The sequence below is a fragment of the Oratosquilla oratoria genome, chromosome 14 (assembly GCF_046742065.1).
Source record: "Oratosquilla oratoria isolate Oo_2021 chromosome 14, ASM4674206v1, whole genome shotgun sequence".
Lineage (NCBI taxonomy): Eukaryota > Metazoa > Arthropoda > Malacostraca > Stomatopoda > Squillidae > Oratosquilla > Oratosquilla oratoria.
The window spans coordinates 65,764,782-65,788,746 of record NC_134790.1 but is presented as its reverse complement, the minus strand read 5'-3'; the positions used below and the strand labels follow the sequence as shown (position 1 = coordinate 65,788,746).

At 38.1% G+C, this 23,965-nt stretch overlaps 1 protein-coding gene across 5 annotated transcripts in view; it reads right to left on the bottom strand.

The window, feature by feature from the left end:
• The window catches only part of Plc21C (Phospholipase C at 21C), a 952,170-nt gene that overhangs the window by 150,708 nt on the left and 777,497 nt on the right, over positions 1–23,965 (bottom strand). For all 5 annotated transcript variants that reach the window (XM_076198141.1, XM_076198143.1, XM_076198142.1 and 2 more), the window contains one exon: positions 3,587–3,689. In XM_076198141.1, the coding sequence (XP_076054256.1) occupies positions 3,587–3,689 (103 nt within the window). The remainder of the gene's footprint in view (positions 1–3,586; positions 3,690–23,965) is intronic.

Genomic DNA, 23,965 nt, shown 5'->3' with positions numbered 1-23,965 from the left:
AAAACAGTTCCCAAATTATGATACTTCTAAAGGCCAATGGTCACCAGATGCCATTACCAGTATGGCAGTTAATATATTCATCTCCTGAGGACGAAATGTCTGACCTCACTCAGGGCATGTGACCTGAGGCTTATTGAGTTCCCTATTGTAGCTTCCTCCTCTGTATATAAGTTCTTGTCTATGTACTCTATAATTGCAACTGCTGAAGAGGACCACAGCTAGTGGTCGAAATATACTGTTTACTCTGTATCTCAGCTTATCTTTCTTCGAGAATGGGTTTAAGTTATATATATATATATTTATATATATGTACATATATATACATATATATATATATATATGTTACAGTAAGAACACGTACCTAGGGATTACGCGTAATCCCTGGATGTTTATTCAGTGAATACGCGTAATCCCCGTTTCACTAACCGTTTATTCAGTGAATACGCGTAATCCCCGTTTCACTAACCTAACCTAACCTAACCTTAGGTTAGGTTAGATTAGGTTAGGTTAGGTTAGGTTCGGTTAGGTTCGGTTTGGTCAGGTTAGGTTAGGTTAGGTTAGTGAAACGGGGATTACGCGTATTCACTGAATAAACATTCAGGGATTATGCGTAATCCCTAGGTAAGTGTTCTTACTGTAACATATATATATACATATATATATATATATATATGCACAAGTATCACAAATCACACGTGACTACACCGTTATGCTGATTACCACAGGAAAAAGAAAAGTTCTTGGAATCCGAGCGCTTTCTTGATATTTGTTCACATCTTCAAGGATTACAATAGAATGAATGAGTACAGAGTAAGATGAGATATATATACACATGAGAGAGGTTTGACAACTGGAAAGGGTCACCACTTACCGTATTTGCAAAAAAATGCCTCGGATAGTGACGTACTATTTTGACACGTTTCGTAGCTAGCCTGCCGACGGCGACAGTGCATGATAGGCCTAGCAAAAGTTACAACCAAGTTATAACCAAGATGCATGTATCTTGACAAGAAAATTGCGAAAACTTCGACAGTTTTCGTGTCCATGCCACAGCATTCATTCACGCTATCATGGCTATGACATGATAGTGTCCACAACACAGACAGCCATTTTGCATTGGTATAGTCTCGCTCCACTCAGACTGTAGTCATTTGGGTATTTTTTTTAGTTTCGATCATGGGCGCAATATAGCAATATAAAATTAATTATTCATTTTGTAAATTAAAATGTATTAACGTAATATGCAATTTTGTGGGCGGAAATGAAAATAAAAAATACCTTGCTACAAGCAAATATGCTAATGAACGAAGTCGGTAGCATAGGATCGGGACGCCAACGTCTCTCACGACGACGACAACGAGGACGAGCCGGATGACATTTAATTTGCAGGCAATGATTTATTAAACACAGGTTAGGTTAGGTTAGACGAATTTATCACCCTTTCATATCTTCGACGTCGGCATCTATCATAACAAACATGGCGTACCATTCGTCCGACACGACTTCGTTACTTACGAAATCTGTTTCAGCACATTTTTTGTTTTTTTATTTCCGCTCACAAAATTGCATATTACGTTGATACATTATAATTTACAAAATCAATAATTAATTTTTATTGCTATATTGCGCCCATGGTCGAAACTAAAAATTTACCTTCATTTGTAATCTTGTGTTTTTAAGTGAATAGAGAATTCCGGGAATAAAACTGCTAATGTTGGTTTCATTCCCCACAATTCCCGTAACGTGTTTGTTGTTTTTTTAGGAGTATTGGCAGGGCAGACCGTCCATGGAGGTGGTCTGATTTCACTGACCAAAATAAAAATATATATCATTTATTTTTGTAATTTTGCTAAATTCCAACCGATTTTTCTCATTCAACAACGAAAATGTTGTTCTGAATGCACTCACATAAGCGTGATTATCCGATGACAAGACCAGGTGCTCTTTATGGTCAGGTGCGCCTTATGTAACGACAGGGAATAGCAAATTACGGGTGCGCCTTATGGTACGAAGTGCCTTATCATTATGGTCCGAAAAATACGGTAAGCTAATTACATCAGGTCAGGTCAGGCTTAAGTGGTGACCCTATCCAGTTGTCAAACCTCTCTCATGTGTATATATATCTCATCTTACTCTGTACTTATTCATTCTATTGTAATCCTTGAAGATGTGAACAAATATCACGAAAGCGCTTGGATTCCAAGAACTTTTCTTTTCCCTGTGGTAATCAGCATATATATATATATATATATATATATATATATATATATATATATATATATATATATATATATATTTATATATATATATATATATATATAAATATGCAAATACATTTATATATATATATACATATATATATATATATATATATTATATATATATACATATAAATAAATAAATATATATATATATATATTTTGTATATGTATATATAATATATATATATATATATATATATACATATATACAGGGTGGGGCGCGGAAACTTCCCGATTTGAGGATTAAATAATAAACTGTTTACACTTCAAAATTCTTTATTATAATTTTATGCCTGTCAAGCAACATGGGATATTTACTTTTACACGGTTTTAAAAAGAATATCTTTTCAATGTCCACCTCCATTGTCAATACACTGATTCAGACGATTTCGAAAGCTTTGGTCTACTCTCTCTAGCATGGTGAGCGGTATGTTGGCAATTTCAGTGCGGATGGCATTCTGTAGGTCTTCCAGGGTCTGTGGACGGTCGTTATAAACCAGGAATTTGAGATAACCCCACAGGAAATAATCACAGGGGGCTAAATCAGGCGAGCGCGCTGGCCAGTTTAAGGCTCCTCTCAGGGAAATCAACGCGCTCGCCTGATTTAGCCCCCTGTGATTATTTCCTGTGGTGTTATCTCAAATCCCTGGTTTATAACGACCGTCCGCAGACCCTGGAAGACCTACAGAATGCCATCCGCACTGAAATAGTCAATATATCGCTCACCATGCTAGAGAGAGTAGACCAAAGCTTCCGAAATCGTCTGAATCAGTGTATTGACAATGGAGGTGGACATTGAAAAGATATTGTTTTTAAAACAGTGTAAAAGTAAATATCCCATGTTGAGTGATAGACATAAGATTAGAATAAAGAATTGTGAAGTGTAAACAGTTTACTATTTAATCCTCAAATCGGGAAGTTTCCGCGCCCCACCCTGTATATATATATATATATATATATATGAATTTATAAAAAAAAAATTATCCACACTTCTTAGGCTTCCTTACAGACAAATAAAGAATCTTGTACAAGAAATTTTTAGATTTAGCTTACATAGGGTAGATGCATCTAAACCACTTTGTTTAGAATAAAATTAGCTAGAATCCTGCCCTATTCCTAAATATTGTTTTAATACTGTCAAATAGATTAGATGGCTAGGTTCAATGTTCTGAAGAAATCAATTAAATTTAATATATTAAACATTTATGACCTCTCCTACATGCTAATTCTTTATATTATTTTGAAATGGTAGAACCACTTAAGATTAATTCTTCAATACATTCTCATAAACAAATGAAATATACCACAAATATGAAGTGCCTTACTTTCTGATATTTCAAAGGAATGATAATGCACAGGCTGGACATAGTTGACCAATGCTGAAATCTCTGCTCCAGCCTCTACTTCACTGCTTGCCGTGCCAGGGTCCTGTAAAAGATATGGGCATACAAAGAAAGTTACAACAGATCTTAATTACAAGATAAATTCTGGAGGATAAACAAAAATAGACCCTTAGAAGAACAGTCTGGTATTTTCAACAAGATGGCAATATTTATAAAAAAAAAATTCCTGACTAATGTCAGACCATTATACTCAGCAGAGGAGCAGAGCCCAAACTAAACAGGCATAAATTCCCTTTGTCTGGGGTACAACCTTCACTGATTAAAGCAATTGTGAGTGGCTAGGGCATAATCTAAAAAATGGACATGTTGAAGAGATCATACCTAGTGTCCTCTATAGGTAGAAATGCAAAATTAAAGGGGTATGAGATGAAAAATTCTAAACCATAGTTCTAGCTATGAGGTGAATATAACCACTAAGTATGGCTACACATCTCCTTTCATTGACCCCACAAAACTCTTTAACTTCCATGTGTCAGAGAAAAATGAGGGAAAATTCAAACAGCTGTCTCTGATAATAAATATTCAAACTTTTATCTTGGCTCCTACCAAGCTATTTCTTCAGCTGTGAGTTCAGTAGTGAAATGATTAAGGAAAGTTCTTAAAAAGTAAAATGAGCTCAAGTACAATGTTGAAGAGAATTGATAACAGTGTTGATTATTAGGATAGCATCAATCTTTAACTACCATTAAACAGACCTAATGCCTAGTTATCTATAACTATTAAGCAATGCCAATTTCAGTTAAAGTATTCTTAAATATCTAATGAGCAGATTATTAAGGCCATGTCTTATTGTAACATGTACCAGGGATTGTTGTTCATATTGTATTAGAGTGGGACTGTGTGTCACTGGCTGAAAATAGGGGGGGTCAGAGACTAAGAGCAGTCCCTTAGAGCTGCTCCTCTGGATGAAGGTAAAAAATTAACAGGATTTGAAAATGGGAAGCAGGGAGATGATGCTTTCTACCACCCATCTTGAACCACTATTAGCAGACACCCATAATTAATCTGACCTATCTTTAATCCCGTAAGTTATAAAAAATATGAATAGGTAAACAGATTAATGAATACATAAAATCATGTGATCAAGGTAACAAATAGATGAATGACAAAGTTAAGAAGAAGGACAGGATACAATGTTATAAAATGTTTATTAGCAGTTGATGTATTTGCGGGCTTATAAGATGCTATCTACAGCATATACCAAGGGCCCCTTCCTCCTAATAAGGGAGGTAGCCAGAAGCAATGCAGGATATCACAGTCCATCCACAGCAGGGAGAAATCCTTTTGGGCTGGGTCAAAATATTATCCATAACAACCATTCTCCACTCAAACCTATCTCCTTTCTTCTCCCTTCCTTGCCCAACAGCCATTCATCTCTTGCTCAAAGCCCCTTTCACACCATCCATCCATCTCATTCTTGGTCATCCCCTCAAATTTACTCCATCCACCTCAGCTTTCCATACTCATTTTGTTAATCATTCTTCACTTATTCTTTCTGTGCCCAAACAATCCCAATAGTCTTTCATCAGTCCTATATGCTGGCTACCATTCCACCCCCATTCTCCTCTTCATCTCATCATTGCTCACTCTACCCAACTTTGTAAGCCCAACCATACTTCTCAGACACTTCATCTCAAACACATTAAAACTTCTCCTTTTTTGCCTCTTTTAAATTCCAAGTCTCTACCTTATACAGTGTCATTAGCATAATAACCACTTCATATTATCTTCTCTTTGCATCCATTCCCAGATGCCTATTTCTCATGACACTTTTCAACCCTCCAAACCATTTACTTGCTTTCCTCACTCTATAGTTTAACTCTACTCCAACTGTTCCATTTCTTGCCACATATGACCCTAAATACTTAAAACTACCAATTCCTCCAGTCTCTCTCCTCTAAGGCTTACTTCTAACTTGCTGCCACCTTCTCCCTTTGTACGTCTCATTGCCTTACTATTAACCACATTTACTTTCCACTTCCTTTTATCGCATACCTTCCCAAACTGTGTCACTAATTGACTCAGACCCTCCTCTGACCCTACCACAACTGCAGTGTCACCTGCAAACAACAATTGGTTTACTTCCCACCATCATCTCTAACCAACTCCAATCCCCTTTCCATCATCCACAAATTTACTTCCCTTATCCATCCATGTACACACTGAACAGCCATAGTGACATGACACACCTCTGATGCAGCCCCACTTTCACCTCAAAATACTCAATATCTCCATTCCTAATTCTAACACAAGATCTACTACTCTTATAAAAACTCTTGACTGCCTTTAACAATACCTTCCTGTCTACCCTGTCCAAATCCATAAAGGCCCAAAATCACCCTAACCTTTCTCCCAAAAGTCTTGCAATTGTACCTTACGGCAAAATACTGATTCACAAAGCCTCTACCTTTTCTAAACCCACACTGCTCCTCACCAATTAACTCCTCTGTTCCTCTCCTAATCCTCCCAATTAAAAACCACCCATAAGCCTTTCCAGCTACACTCAGCAAACTGATCCCTCTAAAACTACATTGACATTTGTCCCCTTTTCCTCTGTAAAGCAAACTATACATACACTACTCCATTCCTCCCCTCCCTCAGACACACATTAAACAACCTTACTAACCAATCCACTATAACAGTACTTCCCTTTTTCAGACACTCTGAGCAACACCTATCCAACCCAGATGCCTTGTCATTTCTCATTTTCTGAGCCTCTTGTACCTCATCTTTCTCTATATCTCTTTCATTTTCCTCCCCCATCAGTCATTTTCTTAGCTTCTCCTACTACCACAATTAACCTCTCACTATCCTCCTCCACATTCAACAATGCTCTAAAATACTCCACCAATCTTTCCCTCACCACCTTCACTTCTATTAACATTTGTCCATCAACATCTTTTAACTCTTCCTCTATATCTGACTTATCCCCCTCACTCTCTTAACCCCTTCAATATGGGCCACATCGCACGTCTGGCAGCATTAGCTGCCAGACGTGCGATTTTGCGTCATAATACTCGCATTATACAAAAGAAAGTCACTGCTCTATCGTTCGTTCTCTTTCACCCATGAATGTTGATAACCATAGAAAATATGATGAAGCCAGTTTACAGAGTATGGGGGCCATGCAGGTACGACTACAATAAATATAATCAAGACGCCGACGTCGGCATCCTCGTATACCCACTTGCTCCTCATGACGCCTACGTAGGCGTCACCGTATGGAAGAGGTTAACTTCCTTCCAAAACATCTTTTTATTCTTTTGAAAGAAAATCTCTCTCATATTCCAACCACATTTTACATTTACTCTCCTTTTTGTTTCCTTTATCTTATGTTTTACTTCTCCCTTCTCTTTCTTGTACTTCTCATATGCTTTTTAAGTCCTACTTTGCAACCAATCCACATATACTCACTTCTTCTCTTCTATCATCCTCATCACTCATTACCCTTTCTTTTATTCCCTTTCATCCTCCTTGTTCTACATACCATCTTTGCACACCTTGTCATTTCTGCCTTGAAACAAATCCATTCCTCTTCTACTCCCAACTCTACTCCATCCTTTACCACCTCCCATACTTCTCTCAGCTTCTGGTATTCCTTCTCCTTTTCCTTCTCATTTAAATTGTTTACTCCAATTACCTCTCTATCTCCCATTTTTTACCTCTTTCTCCACCTATCCTCCATTCTCAACTTCCCTTCTAACACTTCCCCATTCTCTCCTCTAAGAACATGAACATACAAAATTCTTCCTAAATTTCCTTTAGATACCACTACATAGTCCATCAATGCCTTATCAACCACTTTTCCATCCACCACCCTTTCCCATGTGAAATTATGCTTGACTTTCTTCACACTGTATTTCCTATCATAAACTTTTTCCTAAACACATATCTAACATCAACTATAATCTTTACCCGACACTTCAAACTTCCCTACTACTGTATCTGTTGGTTCTTCACCTACTCTAGCATTGAGATCTCCCAACACTACTACAATGACATTCCTCCCAAAACTCAAATCACTCATTTAAATCCATCCAAAAAGTCTCCCTTTCCTCTATACTCTTCTCACTACCTGGTCCATATGTACTTACAAGAACTTACATCAATTCCAGTTTCACCTTCACCCACATTAACCTTGAAGATGCTTCCTTCAACTCCACTATGTGCTTTCCCATCTCATCACTTACTGGTAGAGCTACTCCTTCCCTCCCTCATCCCCTCATCCCTCCTGACACTCTCCCCATCACACTCCCAAAATCAAAATCCCCCTCCCTTTCAACTTAATTCCATTTAATGCTAACACATCCATCTTCTTTCTCACAAACATACTGCCTATCTCTTCCCCTTTACTCTCATCTGTACCACAACCATGCACATATAATGACCCAAACTTTGGGGTTCTGGTTGGAAATCTTCTCCCAAACCCTCAGACAGCAGGATACCTAGTCCCAGCACTCTATTCTACTATGTCACCTTTTATAATTTGTATGAAAATAACAGTGGCAGAATTCTTTCCTTCCCTGTATCAGGGGATATATAGGAAAAGAAAAAGCATACTCAAAGAAGTGGTATAGGATAGTTTCAAGGGAGTAGTATAATGGAGGGATAGTCATAATACAAAAGTAGCATTATTCTTTTAGGAGTAGAGATTTTACTCATAGACAAATGCTATGTGGTTCTAGTATTGGCACCCCAAAACAGTCCCTAAAGCATTGGCTGCATGCTACTGTGTAATTTATACTGCACAATAGCATGCAGTCAATATCCCAGTATGAGGCACCTCTGCATAATATGCATTCTTATTTTACCAGAGATTTTAAGGTATATTATAAGTATTTTGAGAGGAAAATATGGTTTCATCATAAACTCATTGAAAGATAGTGAAAAAGGGTTTTGTGGGGGAAAACTATTTTGTGCAATGACATGTTAGCATCAACAGCAATGGAGATATTACAGGAGCAATACCAATGGTAAAACTAATTAAGCACATTTTGTTTAATATGTGATGGCAATATTCTCATCTTAATTTACCTGGTAAATCAAAATTATAGCATTTATGCTAACACAATATTTTCATTGCTCATAGGACTACAGCTCAATACAGATCACCCTAGATGCACTGAACCATACTCCACCAGCTTTTCTGCATTCTGTAGCACACCTTTTATTTGGTAATATAGCTGCATTATAAAGTACACACAATGCTTGCCATAGGATTGATCAGGACCACAGTGGACTAATGCAATGTCATAAATGGAAATTTCCTTAAAGGGGTTACATTTTTGCACCATTTGAATGTGCTGCCTACCATCATAGCATTGTGGGCAGATCTAACCATCCCACCAGAAACCAACATGCTCAGTTGTTGTCTCGCCATTGTGGGGGGAGAATTTGTGCCATGAGTGTTCCATGTGTCCCTGCCTCTCAGTCCCCACTGCTGCCTCTTCTAACCCCAACAGTGCTGTGAATATGGGCTCTAATAAGGATTTATCACAGGAAACCATTGCCCAGGTCATAGCCAAATCTAGCCAAACAATGAAGGAAACAGCTGAACAAGTTGGCATGTGTTTACAAAAGGTTAAACACTGGATTGCCAAGTTACACCGGGAGGGTGGCCTCTCCATTCCCACTCAGAAAAAGAGGACTGGAAAGGCACTGGAGAACAGTAAAAGGGCCCAGACAATTATAAAACATCAGGTGGAGTCTAATCCTCAAGTGACTGCAAGGAAAATCAAGGAAAATAACCCTGAACTGTTTGGCAAAATGTCAGTCTGAACTGTGAATCGTAGGATCACGGTGCTTGGGTACACAAGTCACTGACCCATTAAGAAGCCTCTTCTCACCCTTAATAGAGGTTATTTCCTTTGTTGTATGACTGGATTTCTTTAGAGCTATGACCTGGGCAATGGTTTCCTGTGATAAATTCTTACTAGAGCCTATATTCACAACACAGGGGGGTTAGAAGAGGCAGTAGTGGGGGTGGCAGGAACACATGGGACGTTTGTGGCACAAATCCTCCCTCCACGAAGGCAAGACAACAACTGAGTGGGTTGGTTTCTGGTGGAATGATTAGCTCCTCCCACAAAGTTATGATGTCAGGCAGCACATTCAAATGGTGTGAAAATTCAGCCCCCTTATGGGTGTTTCCATTTTTGACAATGCATTAGTCCACCGCAAACCTGGCAGACCAATCCTATGTCAAGCACTGTAGGGTGATTTTTGTATTCCTTAAAAAGGTATCTTATGCAGGGCTGGATTTACCTACTTGTAGGCCCTAGGCCAAACTCATCAGTGGATTCCCAAATTGATAGAAATACACACATACATACATACACCAAAGGCTTTTTCCCCCTTACATGGGGAGGTAGCCAAAAAGATAAAGGCATAGAAACCACTCCCACCCATTCCATTCTCCACATATTCCACTCCCCTCCACCCTCCTCCCTCCCTCTTATCTTGGCACCTCCTAGATGATGGGTCATCCCTGCATCCTGTCCACTGCCCTGGGTCAGAAGCAGTGTCGCATCCACAGCAAGACCGCTTCATCCCCTAATGCAGAAAAGGAGAAGAAGGGGAGAAATACCTTCGGGCTGCATCAAATTTTTCTCATACATATTTCCTCAACCCCCATCCCCAACCCACTCCCCCTCATGCATCACAGCATCATCCATACACAACCCTTCTCCATTCACCCCTATCTTCTGTCCTCTCCCATCCTTCCTCAACAGACATTCCTCTCTTTTGTAATGTCCCTTTCACCCCATCCATCCATCTCATCCTAGGATGCCCCCTCATATTCACTCCTTCCACCTCTGCCTTTCACACCTCTTTTACTAATCTTTCTTCACTCATTCTTTCCATGTGTCCAAACCATCCCAATACCCTTTCACCAACCCTATCTCCCAGCTCCCTCTCCACCCCTGTTCTTCTCCTCACCTCCTGATTTCTCACTCTATCATACTTCTCAGACTTTTCATCTCGAACACATTCAAACTCCTTCTCTCTTCCTCTCTTATGTTCCATTTTTCTGCCCCGTATGTATAGTGCTGTCGGCACAATCACTCCTTCATATAACCTCCTCTTAGCATCCATTCCCAGATGTCTATTTCTCATTACACTTTTTAATCCACCAAGGCATTTACTCGCTCCTCTCAATCTACATTCTACCTCCACCCCCACTCCTCCCTTTCCTGCCACATTTGCACCCAAGTATCTAAAACTATCCACTTGCTCCAGTCTCTCACCCTTAATGCTCACTTCCACCCTGCTGTCACTCTCTCCCCTTGTACATCTCATTACCTTACTTTTGCCCATATTTATCTTCAACTTCCTTCTTTCACACAACTCAACTCCGTCACTAACTTCCTCAATCCCTCCTCTGATCCTGCTACAAGCACAGTGTCGTCAGCAAACAACAACTGGCTTATTTTCCACTTTTCTCCATTTTCTTTGACCATCTCCAAATCCTGACCCACTACTCTTGCATTCACCTCTCACACCACCCCACCCATATATAAATTGAACAGCCAAGGCAACATAACACATCCCTGACGAAGTCCCACCTTTACCTCAAACCATTCACTCTCTCCATTTCTAATCCTAACTCAAGCTCTACTACTATCGTAAAAACTCTTGACTGCTCTTAACAGCTTTCCTCCTATCCCATATATCTGCAATACCTCCCACAGTGCCTTCCTGTCTACCCTGTCATAAGCCTTTTCCAGATCCATAAAAGCCCAAAAAACATCCTTATCTTTTTCTATAGCTTTCTCACATATCTGTCTTACCACAAATATCTGATCTACACAACCCCTACCTGTCCTAAAACCACACTGTTCCTCACCAATTACTCCCTATGTTCCTCTCCTAATCCTCTCAATCAAGACCCTCCCATAAGCCTTCCCAACTACACTTAACAAGCTGATCCCTCTGAAACTACTACACTCACACTTGTCTCCCTTTCCCTTGTAAAGTGGAACTATACAGGCTCTCCTCCAGTCCTCTGGTACTCTACCCTCTCTTAAACAAACATTAAATAACCTAACCAGCCAGTCCACCATGACTGTACCTCCTTTTTTCATACATTCTGCATGGCATCCATTCAACCCAGGTGCCTTACCTGCTCTCATCATCTTAACAGGTGCTTTCACTTCATCTTTCTCTATTTCTCCTCCATTTTCCTCACTCATCACTCTCATTTTCTTAGTGCTTCCCACTGCAACTACCTTTCCCTCCCTATCCTCCTTCACGTTTAGCAACTCCCTAAAATACTCTGCCCACCTTCCTCTCACTGCCTTCTCTTCCATTATTATCTCTCCATCTGCATCTTTTACCTTTTCTTCTCTACTTGATTCGCCTCCTCTTCCTCTTTTAATTTCTTTCCAAAACATCTTTTTATTACTTTCAAAAATTTCTGTCATACTCTTATCCCATTTCACATCTGCTCTCCTCTTTGCTTCCTTTATCTTATGCTTAACTTCTCTTTACTTTGTACCTCTCATACAATTCCTAATTTGTAGCCAATATATGAATGCCTGCTTCTCTTCTACACCCTTCTTTGCTTCCTCATCCCACCACTCACTACCCTTCCCTCTATTTCCTCCCGCCCTCCTTGTTCCACACACCATCTTTGCACACCTTATGACTCCCTCCTTGAACCATCCCCATTCCTCCTCCACTCCCAGTTCTACTCTATCCTTTACTTCCTCCCACTCCTCTTTCAGCTTCTTCTTATACTCATTCTCCTTTTCTTTCTCATTTAAGTAGTTCACTCTAAGTACCTCCCTACCTTCTGCCTTTTTCCTCTTTCTCCATCTATTCTCCACTCTCAATTTACCTTCCACCACAAAATGATCTGATATTTTCCCACTCTCTCCCTTTAGAACATGTACATCCTTAACTCTTCCTACCATACTCCTGGTCACCACTATATAGTCCATTAACACTCTATCTGCCACCCTTCCATCCACCACCCTCTCCCATGTGTACTTATGCTTGACTTTCTTCCTAAACATTGTATTTGCTATCATCAACTCTCTTTCAAGACACATCTCCACCATCAATTCTCCTCTACAATTTTTACCTGGAACTCCATACTTCCCAATCACTCCATCTATTGGTTCATTTCCTACCCTAGCATTTAGGTCTCCCAATACAACTACATTGACATTTCTCCCTAATCCCTCTATGCACTCATTTATATCTACCCAAAAAGCCTCCCTTTCCTCTACGCTCTTCTCACTACCAAGCCCATACGCACTTACAAAAACCCACATCTCCTTTCCCAGCTTCACCTTCATCTGCATCAACCTTGATGAAACCTCCTTCCACTCCACTACACGCTTACTTATCTCTTCACTTACTGGTATAGCCACCCCTTCTCTCCCTCGTCCCCTCTTCACTCCTGAGTACCTCCCAGCTACACTCCCAAACTCACACTTGCCCTTCCCTTTCATTTTAGCTTCACTCAAAGCCAGCACATTCATCTTTCTTCTCGCAAACATACTGCCTATCTCTTCCCTTTTACTCTCATCTGTACCACATCCATGCACATTAAAAGACCCAAACCTTAGGGTCCTGGTTGGAAAACTTCCAGACCCTCTTATGCCTTTACTTTTTATAGGAATGTCCCTGTTGGGGCTACAGGTAGTAGGACTCCTAATCCCATCCCTAATCCCGTTTTTTGTCGCCTCTTACTACTCAATGGAAAGACTTGGTAGTAGCATTCTTTTCCCCCACCATAGGGTAGGCAAAAAAAGGAAATGAATATTCGGAGAAATGGTACAGGACAGTAACAAGGGGTTGGGGGACAGCATAACAAAGGGACAGTTGTAGTATAAAAGTGTCATCATTTCTCTATGAACAGAGTTTTCCTCTATCACAAAATGATGTGTGACTCTGGTCCATAGGGGTGCCCCATATAGACCCTAAAGTATCAACTGCATGTTACTCTGCCACAATAACATGCATCCAATACCCCATATATATATATATATATATATATATATATATATATATATATATAAATATATATATATATATATATATATATATATATATACTGTATATATATATATATATATACATATATATATTATATATATACTGTATATATATATATATATATATATATTATATATATATATATTTATATATATACACGCATACATATATATATAGTATAAATATATGTGTGTGTATATATATATATATATATATATATTTACCTACCTAGTTGTATTTACCTAGTTGTATTTTGCGGGAAGGGGAGCTATGCTCGTGTTGTCCCGCCTTTGTATCTTGCAGTGTCTAGTTTGTTTTTAAACTCATGAATGGTGAAGAGATAAGTAAGCGTGTAGTGGAGTGGAAGGAGGTTTCATCAAGGTTGATGCAGATGAAGGTGAAGCTGGGAAAAGGATATGTGGGTTTTTGTAAGTGCGTATGGGCTTGGTAGTGAGAAGAGCGTAGAGGAAAGGGAGGCTTTTTGGGTAGATATAAATGAGTGCATATATATATATAATTGTGTGTATAAATATAAATATATATATATATATATATATATATATATATATATATATATATATATATATATATATGCAAAGTAGACCACTTGGAAAAAGAAACTAACGAAGCAGAGCGCTTTCGTATATTACATCTTCAGAGCAAAAAGTACATATTTTAATAGAAATACATAGATTATATATACATGAAAAAGGAACAAGGACAGTTTGCATAAGGGTAGAGGATATTTACCCCCTGAAAGGCGGTAGGTCAGGTCACAAGGGTCAATGTGTCCACTAATGAGGGAGGGGCGACATTAGGTCACACTCGCAGGGTTACATTTTACCTGTTATTCTTTTGCTTATTTCTTGACAGATAAAATTGTCAAGTTTATATAAGCCCTTGTGTAAGTTGGTATTTTGATCACTGGTGGTATGGATCAAACTACACTCTATTAAGTTTCTTACTATTATGTTGTTAGTATAATAGATTGCATGGGCATTACCCCAATCAACAGGATGATTATTCAATTCAATATGCTTGAAGATTCCACTGGAGTTATTGCCATCCCTAACATTTTTCTTATGTTGTTCAATTCTAATGTTTAAGGGTTTGGCAGTTTGACCTATGTAAAATTGATTACACGTTTTGCAAGGAATTTTATAAATGCATCATTTTTTAACTTCAATACTATCATTGATGAGCATACGTCTGTACTATAATTTTTAAAAACTACATAGTTTTCTCTAAAAACATGTTATCTAAGCTATATCTATTTTTGGGACTGTGTAGCCCTATGTTTAACATGCTGCACTTTGTCCGTAGCTCTACTGATCTTCCTGTCTCTCCATAATAACCTAACAGGCAACCACCACATGGTATATTGTAGACCAAGCCTTTCTCTATACCTTTTTCTGTGTTATCTTCATTCTTGCTCCTGACAACTTCTCCTAATTTCGTACCCATGGAAAAAGCAATGCTCACACCTGCTTTTGTGAGAACATGTCCCAATTCCTCCGTGTACTTCGAGTTGGGGTTGGACAAAATCCCAGCTCTGCCTTCTCCGGACCAGTTGTCCTTCTTCCTTCTCATTATTACCATTGCTTTCTTTCTCAATCTGTGCAGTAGTCCTTCTGGGTATCTGAGTTTCATGAACACTTTGTATATTTAATTTCATCCTCTAAAAACTCTTCACTGCAAATACGGTACACCCTTAAGAAAAAACCTATAACCACTCCGTTTTTTATTTTGTTACTATGTGCTGAGTAGAAATGAATCATGTTGTCTTTATTGGTGCTTTAACTGTAGACTGAGAATGACACCTTACTACCTCTCCTCCAAATCACCATATCCAAGAAAGCTAGTTTGTTATCCATCTCGTGTTCAATAGTAAACTGGATGTTCTGTTCAACATGATTCAATCTACTCAACTTGTCATCTAATTGGACCTCTTTTGGAGTGACGACAAGGAGATCATCCACATACCTCAGCCAAAACATGTTTTTACCCATTATCCTTATGAAATAATCTGTCTCTAAAACTTCCATATACAATGAGGTCAGAACCGCACTGAGGGGACTACTCATTGCAAGTCCTCGGTGTTGTCTGTATTCTTCCCCATTGAACAAGAAAGGACTCTTCACACACAGAGACATTAATTTTAAGTAATTACTTTTCCCCACTTGTAAATCATCCTCATTCAAACTATCTACCACCTTCTTTGCTGCTTCCAATGCCTTTTCTACCTCGACATTCATAAAGAGCGCATTTACATCATAATTAGCCATCACTTTTTCTGAAAGATCCACATTTTTTAACCTTGTGATCAGATCACCAGTTTTTTTAAATGGGCATTACTTATTGACCCTGGCCTCTGTGATAGTGGTTTGGCTAGGCATTTGGCCAGTCTATGCAGGGCACTCCTGATACCAGAGGTGATGGGTCTCATCAGGATGTTTGACTTGTGGGTTTTTGGAAGTCCCTGCATATTGGGTGGTTTTGGGGCTTCTTCACAAGAACTTGTCAGGGAAAAAGTTACTGGGTCTGCTAGAAGAAGCACCAAAACCACCCAATATGAGGTCTGCCCAGAAAGTATCTAACCATTATGAATACTTGCAGAATTGGTCATACAATCCTGATAGAACTTGGCGTACACTGAGAGAAGACCCTACTGTGCATGTGTGAGTGGTCATACTCCCATGTGACACCTCAGTTACCTGCCATAGTTGAGTGAAGGTATGTACTGTTTGACTGTCACATTGACAATGATTGAATGAGTAGCTCTTGTTTCTGGGTCATAGCCATAGACCCATGACTCATCTCTAGTTATTACTTGTTTCAGAAAATTTGGATCATTTGTAGTTGCTTGAAGCAAATCCTGTGAATTTCTAGCATGAAATTCCTTCTGCTCACATGTCAGGAGATGTGTGATGCATTTTGCCTTTACATGAGTCATGCCAAGATCTTCCATCAAAATCTGTGAAATATTTGTCCACTGGATACCAATATCATCTTCTAATTATTGGACAGTCAATAGCCTATTTTCACTGATTGCAGTCTTCACCTGTTCAACATTTTCGGGTGTTCTGCTTGTTGACGGCCTTCTAGAATGTGGATAATTTTCAATGGATTCTCAGCCTTCTTTGAAGAATCTGTACCACATCTTTATCTATTTTTCAGTCATTGAGTCATCTTGGAATGCTTTCTTAATCATCTAAATAGTTTCCACTGATGAATGTTCAAGTTCACCATAAATTTGATACAGATTTGCTGATCTACTCATTGTCAATGTGATAGTCAGACAGTAAACACCTTCATTCAACTATGTTTGGCAGGTAACTGAGGTGCCACATTGGAGTATGGCTGCTCACAAATGTGGAGGTCTATATATGTATATATATATATATATATATATATATATACATACATATATACATATATATATACTGTATATCTATGTATATACATATATATATATACAGGTAAACGTCGACTTACGATGGCCGCGACTTACGATTGTTCGACTTTACGATGACGACGACGACGATATGATAATTTAACCCCTTCCATACGGTGCCGCACACGTAGGCGTCAAGGGGAGCGAGTGGAATCGCGACCTTACCATATCGGCATCTTGATTATATTTATTGTAGTCGCCCCTGTGTTTTTACATTCTCTCAAATGTGCCTTGAATCCCATTCTCTGTGGTTTTCAAAATTCGCGGGTGAAAGAGAGAACGATCGATATAAGCGGTGACTATATTTTATGATGCGAGTATTATTACGTCACGTCGTACGGCTGGCATTGGCTGCTGCCCGCGAGATTTAAGTCCCGTACTGAAAATACATATTATAGTGTTTGAATATGGTAAAAAGGATAAAAATAATTAAATAAACTACTGTACATGTTTAATAGGCTATATTCAGTATCTCTGGTGGTTAATATACAGGTAGGCTAGGTACAGTGATACACAAATTGGGGATCGACTTACGATGAAATCGTCTTACGATGGCTCTATCGAAACCTAATGCCATCGTAAGTCGACGTTTACCTGTATATATGTATATATATATATATATATATATATATATATGTATTTATATGTATATATATATATATATATATATATATATATATATATATATATATATAAATATACATATATATATATATGTATATATATATATATAAATATAATATATATATATATATATATATATATATATTTATATATATATATGTATATATATATATGTATACATATCATTGAATGAAATGGCAAGCTTATTGTGACAAAGCTTTTTGTCCTTCTCTTTCCTTTGTAAGGCGACTTTGCCTTCCATAGGCAAGAGTCCAAGTAATTCACCGTATGCCATGAGATAGAAAGAGGCATAGTCGAAAGCCAAAATGCATTTTCACACCTCCTGGTGCTTCTTCAGTCTGATCATGGCTGTGCATATGGAACTCCACCATCAACAGTTGATGGAGTTCCATTTATACAAAGAATATATATATGTATGCATATATATACATATATATGTATGCATATATATATATATATATATATATATATGTTTATATATATAATGTATATGTATATATTTATATATAATATATATGTATATATATATATATATATATATATATATATATATATATGTATATATATATGTATATATATATACAGTATATATATATATATATATCCAATATCTCTGTCTGGGATATTGGCTGCAGGTCATTGTGGGGTTAAAAGCTGTTCAGTAGCATGCAACTGATGCTCTAGGGTCTATATGGGGCGCCCCTACGGACCAGAGTCACATATTCTGTCTGTGGTAGAGTAAATCTCTATCCATAGAGAAATGATGATACTGTACTTTATTATACTGCAACTGTCCCTCTGTTATGTTGCCCTCCCCACTCTTGTTACTGTCCTGTAACACTTCTCTGAATATTCATTTTCTTATTTCCCTGAACCCTGTGGTGGAGGGAAAGAATACTGTGGTGGGTGAAAAAAATACTGCCACCAAGTCTTTCCACTTGTCATAAAAGGTGACAAAAACAGGACAGGGATAGGACTAGGCATCTTTCTCCCTGTAGCCCCAAAGGGGACATTCCTAAAAAAAGTAAAGGCATAAGAGGGTCTGGGAGGAGTTTTCCAACCAGTACCCTAAGGTTTGGGTCTTTTAATGTGCGTGAATGTGGTACAGATGAGAGTAAAAGGGAAGAGATAGGCAGTATGTTTGTGAGAAGAAAGATGGATGTGTTGGCATTGAATGAAACTAAGTTGAAAGAGTGGCGAGATTGAGCTTAGGAGTTTAGTTGCGAGGGTGTCAGGAGTGAAGAGAGGATGAGGGAGAGAAGGGGTGGCTGTACTAGCAAGTGAAGAGATAGGTAAACTTGTGGTGGAGTGGAAGGTTTCTTCAAGGTTAATGTAGATAAGGGTGAAACTGGGAGGTTTTTTGGACAGATTTAAATGAGTGCATAGAGGATTTAGGGAAAAATGTCAATGTAATGGTATTAGGAGACCTTAATACTAGGGTAGGAAAGGAACCAATAGACAGAGTGGTTGGGAAGTTAGGAGTTCCAAGAAAAAATCATAGTGGGGAGTTGGCGGTGGAGATGTGTCTAGAGATCTGATGATAGCAAATACAGTGTTTAGGAAGAAAATCAAGCATAAGTACACATGGGAGAGGGTGGTGGATGGAAGGGTGGTAGATAGAATGCTAATGGACTATATAGTGGTACCAGGAGAATAGTAGGAATATTTAAGGACGTACATGTTCTAAAGGGAGAGACTGGGGGGAATATCAGATAATTTTTTGGTGGAAGGTAAGTTGAGAGTGGAGAACTGATGGAGAAAGAGGAATAGGACAGAAGGTAGGTAGGTGGTTAAAATAAATTGCTTGAATGAGAAAGAAAAGGAGAGGGAATACAAGTAGCTGAGAGAGGAGTGGGAGGGAGTGAAGGATAGATTAGAACTAGGAGTGGAGGAGGAATATGGATGGTTCAAGGAGGGAGTCACAAGGTGTGGAAAGATGGTGTGTGGAACAAGGAGGACAGGAGGAAATAGAAGGAAGGGTAGTGAGTGGTGGGATGAGAAAGCAAAGAAGGTTGTAAAAGAGAAGAAGTGAGCTTTCACATATTGGTTACAAAATAGGATGAGGAAATCATATGAGAGGTACAAAGGAAAGAAAAGAGAAGTAAAGCATAAGATAAAGGAGGCAAAGAGGAGAGCAGATGTTTTGAAAAATAATTAAGAGAGGAAGAGTAGGCAAATCAAGTAGAGAAGAAAATGTAAAAGGTGCAGATAGAGAGATGATAATGGAAGAGAAGGCAGTAAGAGGAAGATGGGGAGAGTATTTTATAGAGTTGCTAAATGTGAAGAAGGATAGGGAGGGAAAGATAGTTGCAGTGGGAAGCACTAAAAAATTATAGTGATGAGTGAGGAAAATGGAGGAGAAATAAGGAAAGATGAGGTGAAACCAGTGGTTTTATGATGATGAGAGCAGGTAAGGCACTTGGGTTGGATGGGTGTCATACAGTATGTCTAAAAAATGAGGTACAGTGATGGTGGACTGGCTGGTGAGGTTATTTAATGAGCATTTATGAGAGGGTAAGTGCCAGAGAATGGGAGGAGTGCCTCTATAGTTCCACTTTACAAGGGAAAAGGGGACAAGTGTGAGTGTAGTACTTTCAGAGGGATCAGTTTGTTGTGTAGTTGGGGAGGCTTATGGGAGGGTTCTGATTGAGAGGATTACGAGAGGAACAAAGGGAGTAATTGGTGAGGAACAGTGTGGGTTTAGGACAGGTTGGGGTTCTGTGGATCAGATTTTTGTGGTAAGACAAATATGTGAGAAAGCTTTAGGAATAGGTAAGGATGTTTTTTGGGCTTTTATGGATCTGGAAAAGGCTTATGACAGGGTAGACAGGAAGACACTGTGCAAGGTATTACAGATATATGGGATGGGAGGAAAGCTGTTAAGAGCAGTCAAGAGTTTTTATGAGAGTAGTAGAGACTGTGTTAGAATCAGAAAAAGAGGAGGATGTGCTACGTTGTTTTGGCTGTTCAATTTATACATGGATGGGGTGGTGTAAGAGGTAAATGGAGATGGTTAAAGAAAATGGAGAAAAATGGGAGATAAGCCAGTTCTTTTTTGCTGACGACACTGCACTTGTAGTGGAATCACAGGAGGGATTAAGGAAGTTAGTGACAGAGTTTGGGAAGGTGTGTGAAAGAAGGAAGTTGAAGATAAATGTGGGTAAAGTAAGGTGATGAGATGTACAAAGGGGAGAAAGTGGCATCAGACTGGAAATGAGTATTAAGGGAAAGAGACTGGAGAAAATGGATAGTTTTTATACTTGAGTGCATATTGTGGCAGGAAAAGGAGTGGAGGTGGAGGTAGAATGTAGATTGAGAGAAGCAAGTAAATGCCTTGGGGGGATTAAAAAATGTAATGCAAAATAGATATTTGGTATTGGATGGTAAGATTGTATGAAAGAATGATTGTGCCAACAGTCTTGTATGGAGCAGAAACATGGAAAATACATGAGGAAGAGAGGAGTTTGATTGTATTTTCTTAGTTGTATTTACCTAGTTCTATTTTACGGGAAGGGGAGCTATGCTCGTGGTGTCCTGTCTTCATATCCTGTTTTGGCTGTTTTGACTAGACTGTTTTTAAATTCATGTATCGTTTTTGCACACACCACATTCTCATCTAACTTGTTCCAAATTTCTATTACCCTGTGGGGAAAGCTGTTCTTTTTCAGGTCTCTTCTATAACTGTCTTTTTTATTTTCTTTCCGTGTCCTCTTGTATCTCTACTATCCCATTTTATTAGATCCTCTCTATCAGTAGTTTCTATGCCTTTCATGATTCTATAGTTTTCAAGTCTCCTCTCTCTCTTCTTTGATCTAATGTCTGTAACTCAAGTTTTGCCAGTCTCTCCTCATATGATAGTTCTGAGAGTGTTGGTGCTAATTTTGTAATTATTCTTTGTATTCTTTCGAGTTTTGTTATAGATTTTTTTTTGTACTTGGTGACCACATAGTCACTGCATACTCCAATTTTGGTCTTATCGAAGTGACTAGTATTTTCTTCACCATTTCTTTGTCCAGGTATGTAAATGCCACTTTGATTGTTTTTATCAAATGATAAATTTCTCCAAAAATCTTGTTTATATTTTTCCCAGGGGACATATTATTTATAATGACTCCTGGGTCCTTCTCATTTTCTACTTTTTTAATTTCTTCCTCTCCCAATTTATATGACCCCACTATTCTTTTTTTGCTTCTCCCAAATTCCATTATACTACACTTCTTAATATTGAATTCCATCTCCCACTTCCTACTCCATTCCCATACTTTATTGAGATCACTCTGCAGCGACTCACAATCTTCTACAGTGTTCACTTTTTTCCACAGTTTTGCATGGTCTGCAGAGAAGCTCATATAACTTTCAATTTCTTTATCCATATCATTAATATATATAGCAAATATTATGGGAGCCAAAACTGCTCCTTGTGGAACTCCACTAATCACCTCATCCCAATTAGAATGTTTGTCTCTTATCACCACTCTCATTTTTCTTTCATGCAAGAAGTCTTCCATCCACTTCAGTAGTTTGCCCTGTATTCCTCATGCAATTTCTAATTTCTTTAGCAATTTCTTATGTGGCACTTTATCAAAAGCTTTTTTTCAGGTCTAGAAATGCACAATCAGCCCATACATCTCTTTCTTGTATTATATCCATTAGTCTTGAATAGAAACACATCATGTTTGTGACACATGATCTTCCTTGTCTAAATCCGAATTGCCTTGGATTTAGTACATTGTTTTTTTCCAAATGCCTTACCCATCTAACTTTGATCATTCTTTCACAAATTTTAGCTATCGTACTTGTAAGAGAGACTGGTCTATAGTTAGTAGGGTCTTCCTTGTTTCCCCCTTTAAATATTGGTACTATATTTGCTCTTTTCCAATCTTCTGGAACTTTTCCTTCTTTCAATGAACTGCTTATTAGACTATGTATTTTGTCTGTTAGTTCATTCCTGCATTCTCTCAAAATCCTGTTTGCCATTTCATCTGGACTATGTAATTTTCTAACATCGAGATTACTCAAATGATTCATTATTTCTTTCCTTGTTACTTCTATCTCTTTCATAGGGGGTACTTTCTCCCATTTGACATCTCTAAGTTGTATGTTTTCCATTGTAAACATTGATTTAAAATGCTTGTTCATAATTTCTGCCATTTCTATTTCCTCTGTGTATTCAACTCCTCTTAGTCATAGTTTCACTAATTCTTGTTTTTCAGTTTGTCATTTACAAATCTATAAAATAGTTTTGGTTGATCTTTACATTCTTCTATAACATCCTTTTTGTATGTTCTCTTTTCTTCTTTGAGCACTTGTACATATTGATTTCTATAACCAGTATATATTTTCGGTTTTTCAGGTCTTTAGTCTTCCATTTTATCCAAGCTTTATCTGTTTTGCCTTTTAACTCACTACATCTTTTGTTGTACCAACATTTTACATATCCTTTTCATGTTTTTTTTCTTGGAACATACTTTTCCACTCCTTTATAAATTGTTGTCAAATTTTTACATTTCTCTTTTATTGTTGTTTCCTCCTTGTGTATCCTTTTCCAATCTGCTTTTTAAAAAAAATTCTTATTGTATAAAAAAAAAAAATTCCATAGATCAATCTTCCCTTTCTATACTGTTTGTTTCTTCCCATGTATTTTTCCTCATTTAGTTCCAGTTCAACTAATATGGGGTCACTTTTATTTAGTGGTGTCTTATATTCGATCTTGTCCACTATTTCAGGTTCTGATGTGATTATGAGGTCCAGTCTTGATGATTCTTCCTCCTTTCTATACTTAGTATTCTCTTGTATCTATTGTGTCATTATATGTTATTAATCATGTCAAGTAGTACATTTCCCCATACGTCATCTCCACCTTTCACTGTCATCTCTTCCCAGCAGACTTCTTTACAATTAAAGTCACCCATTATAACTATTCTTCCTCCATCTTCCATTATCTTATCTTGTGTTACCCTTGTGTCTTCTAACATATTTTTGTGTTCTCTCTTCCCATGAAGCCATTCTAGGAGGCACATAATTTACCACAAACTTCCTGCTCTTCTTGTCCCTGTCTTCTATTTCCATCATAATAATCTCCACTCTATTCTTTCCATATGTAACATTCCTCACATTTATATCCTTCTTAGGAACATAACTCCACCCCCTTGTTTTACTTCTCTGTTTCTAATCCAATAATTATAAGTGCCATGTCC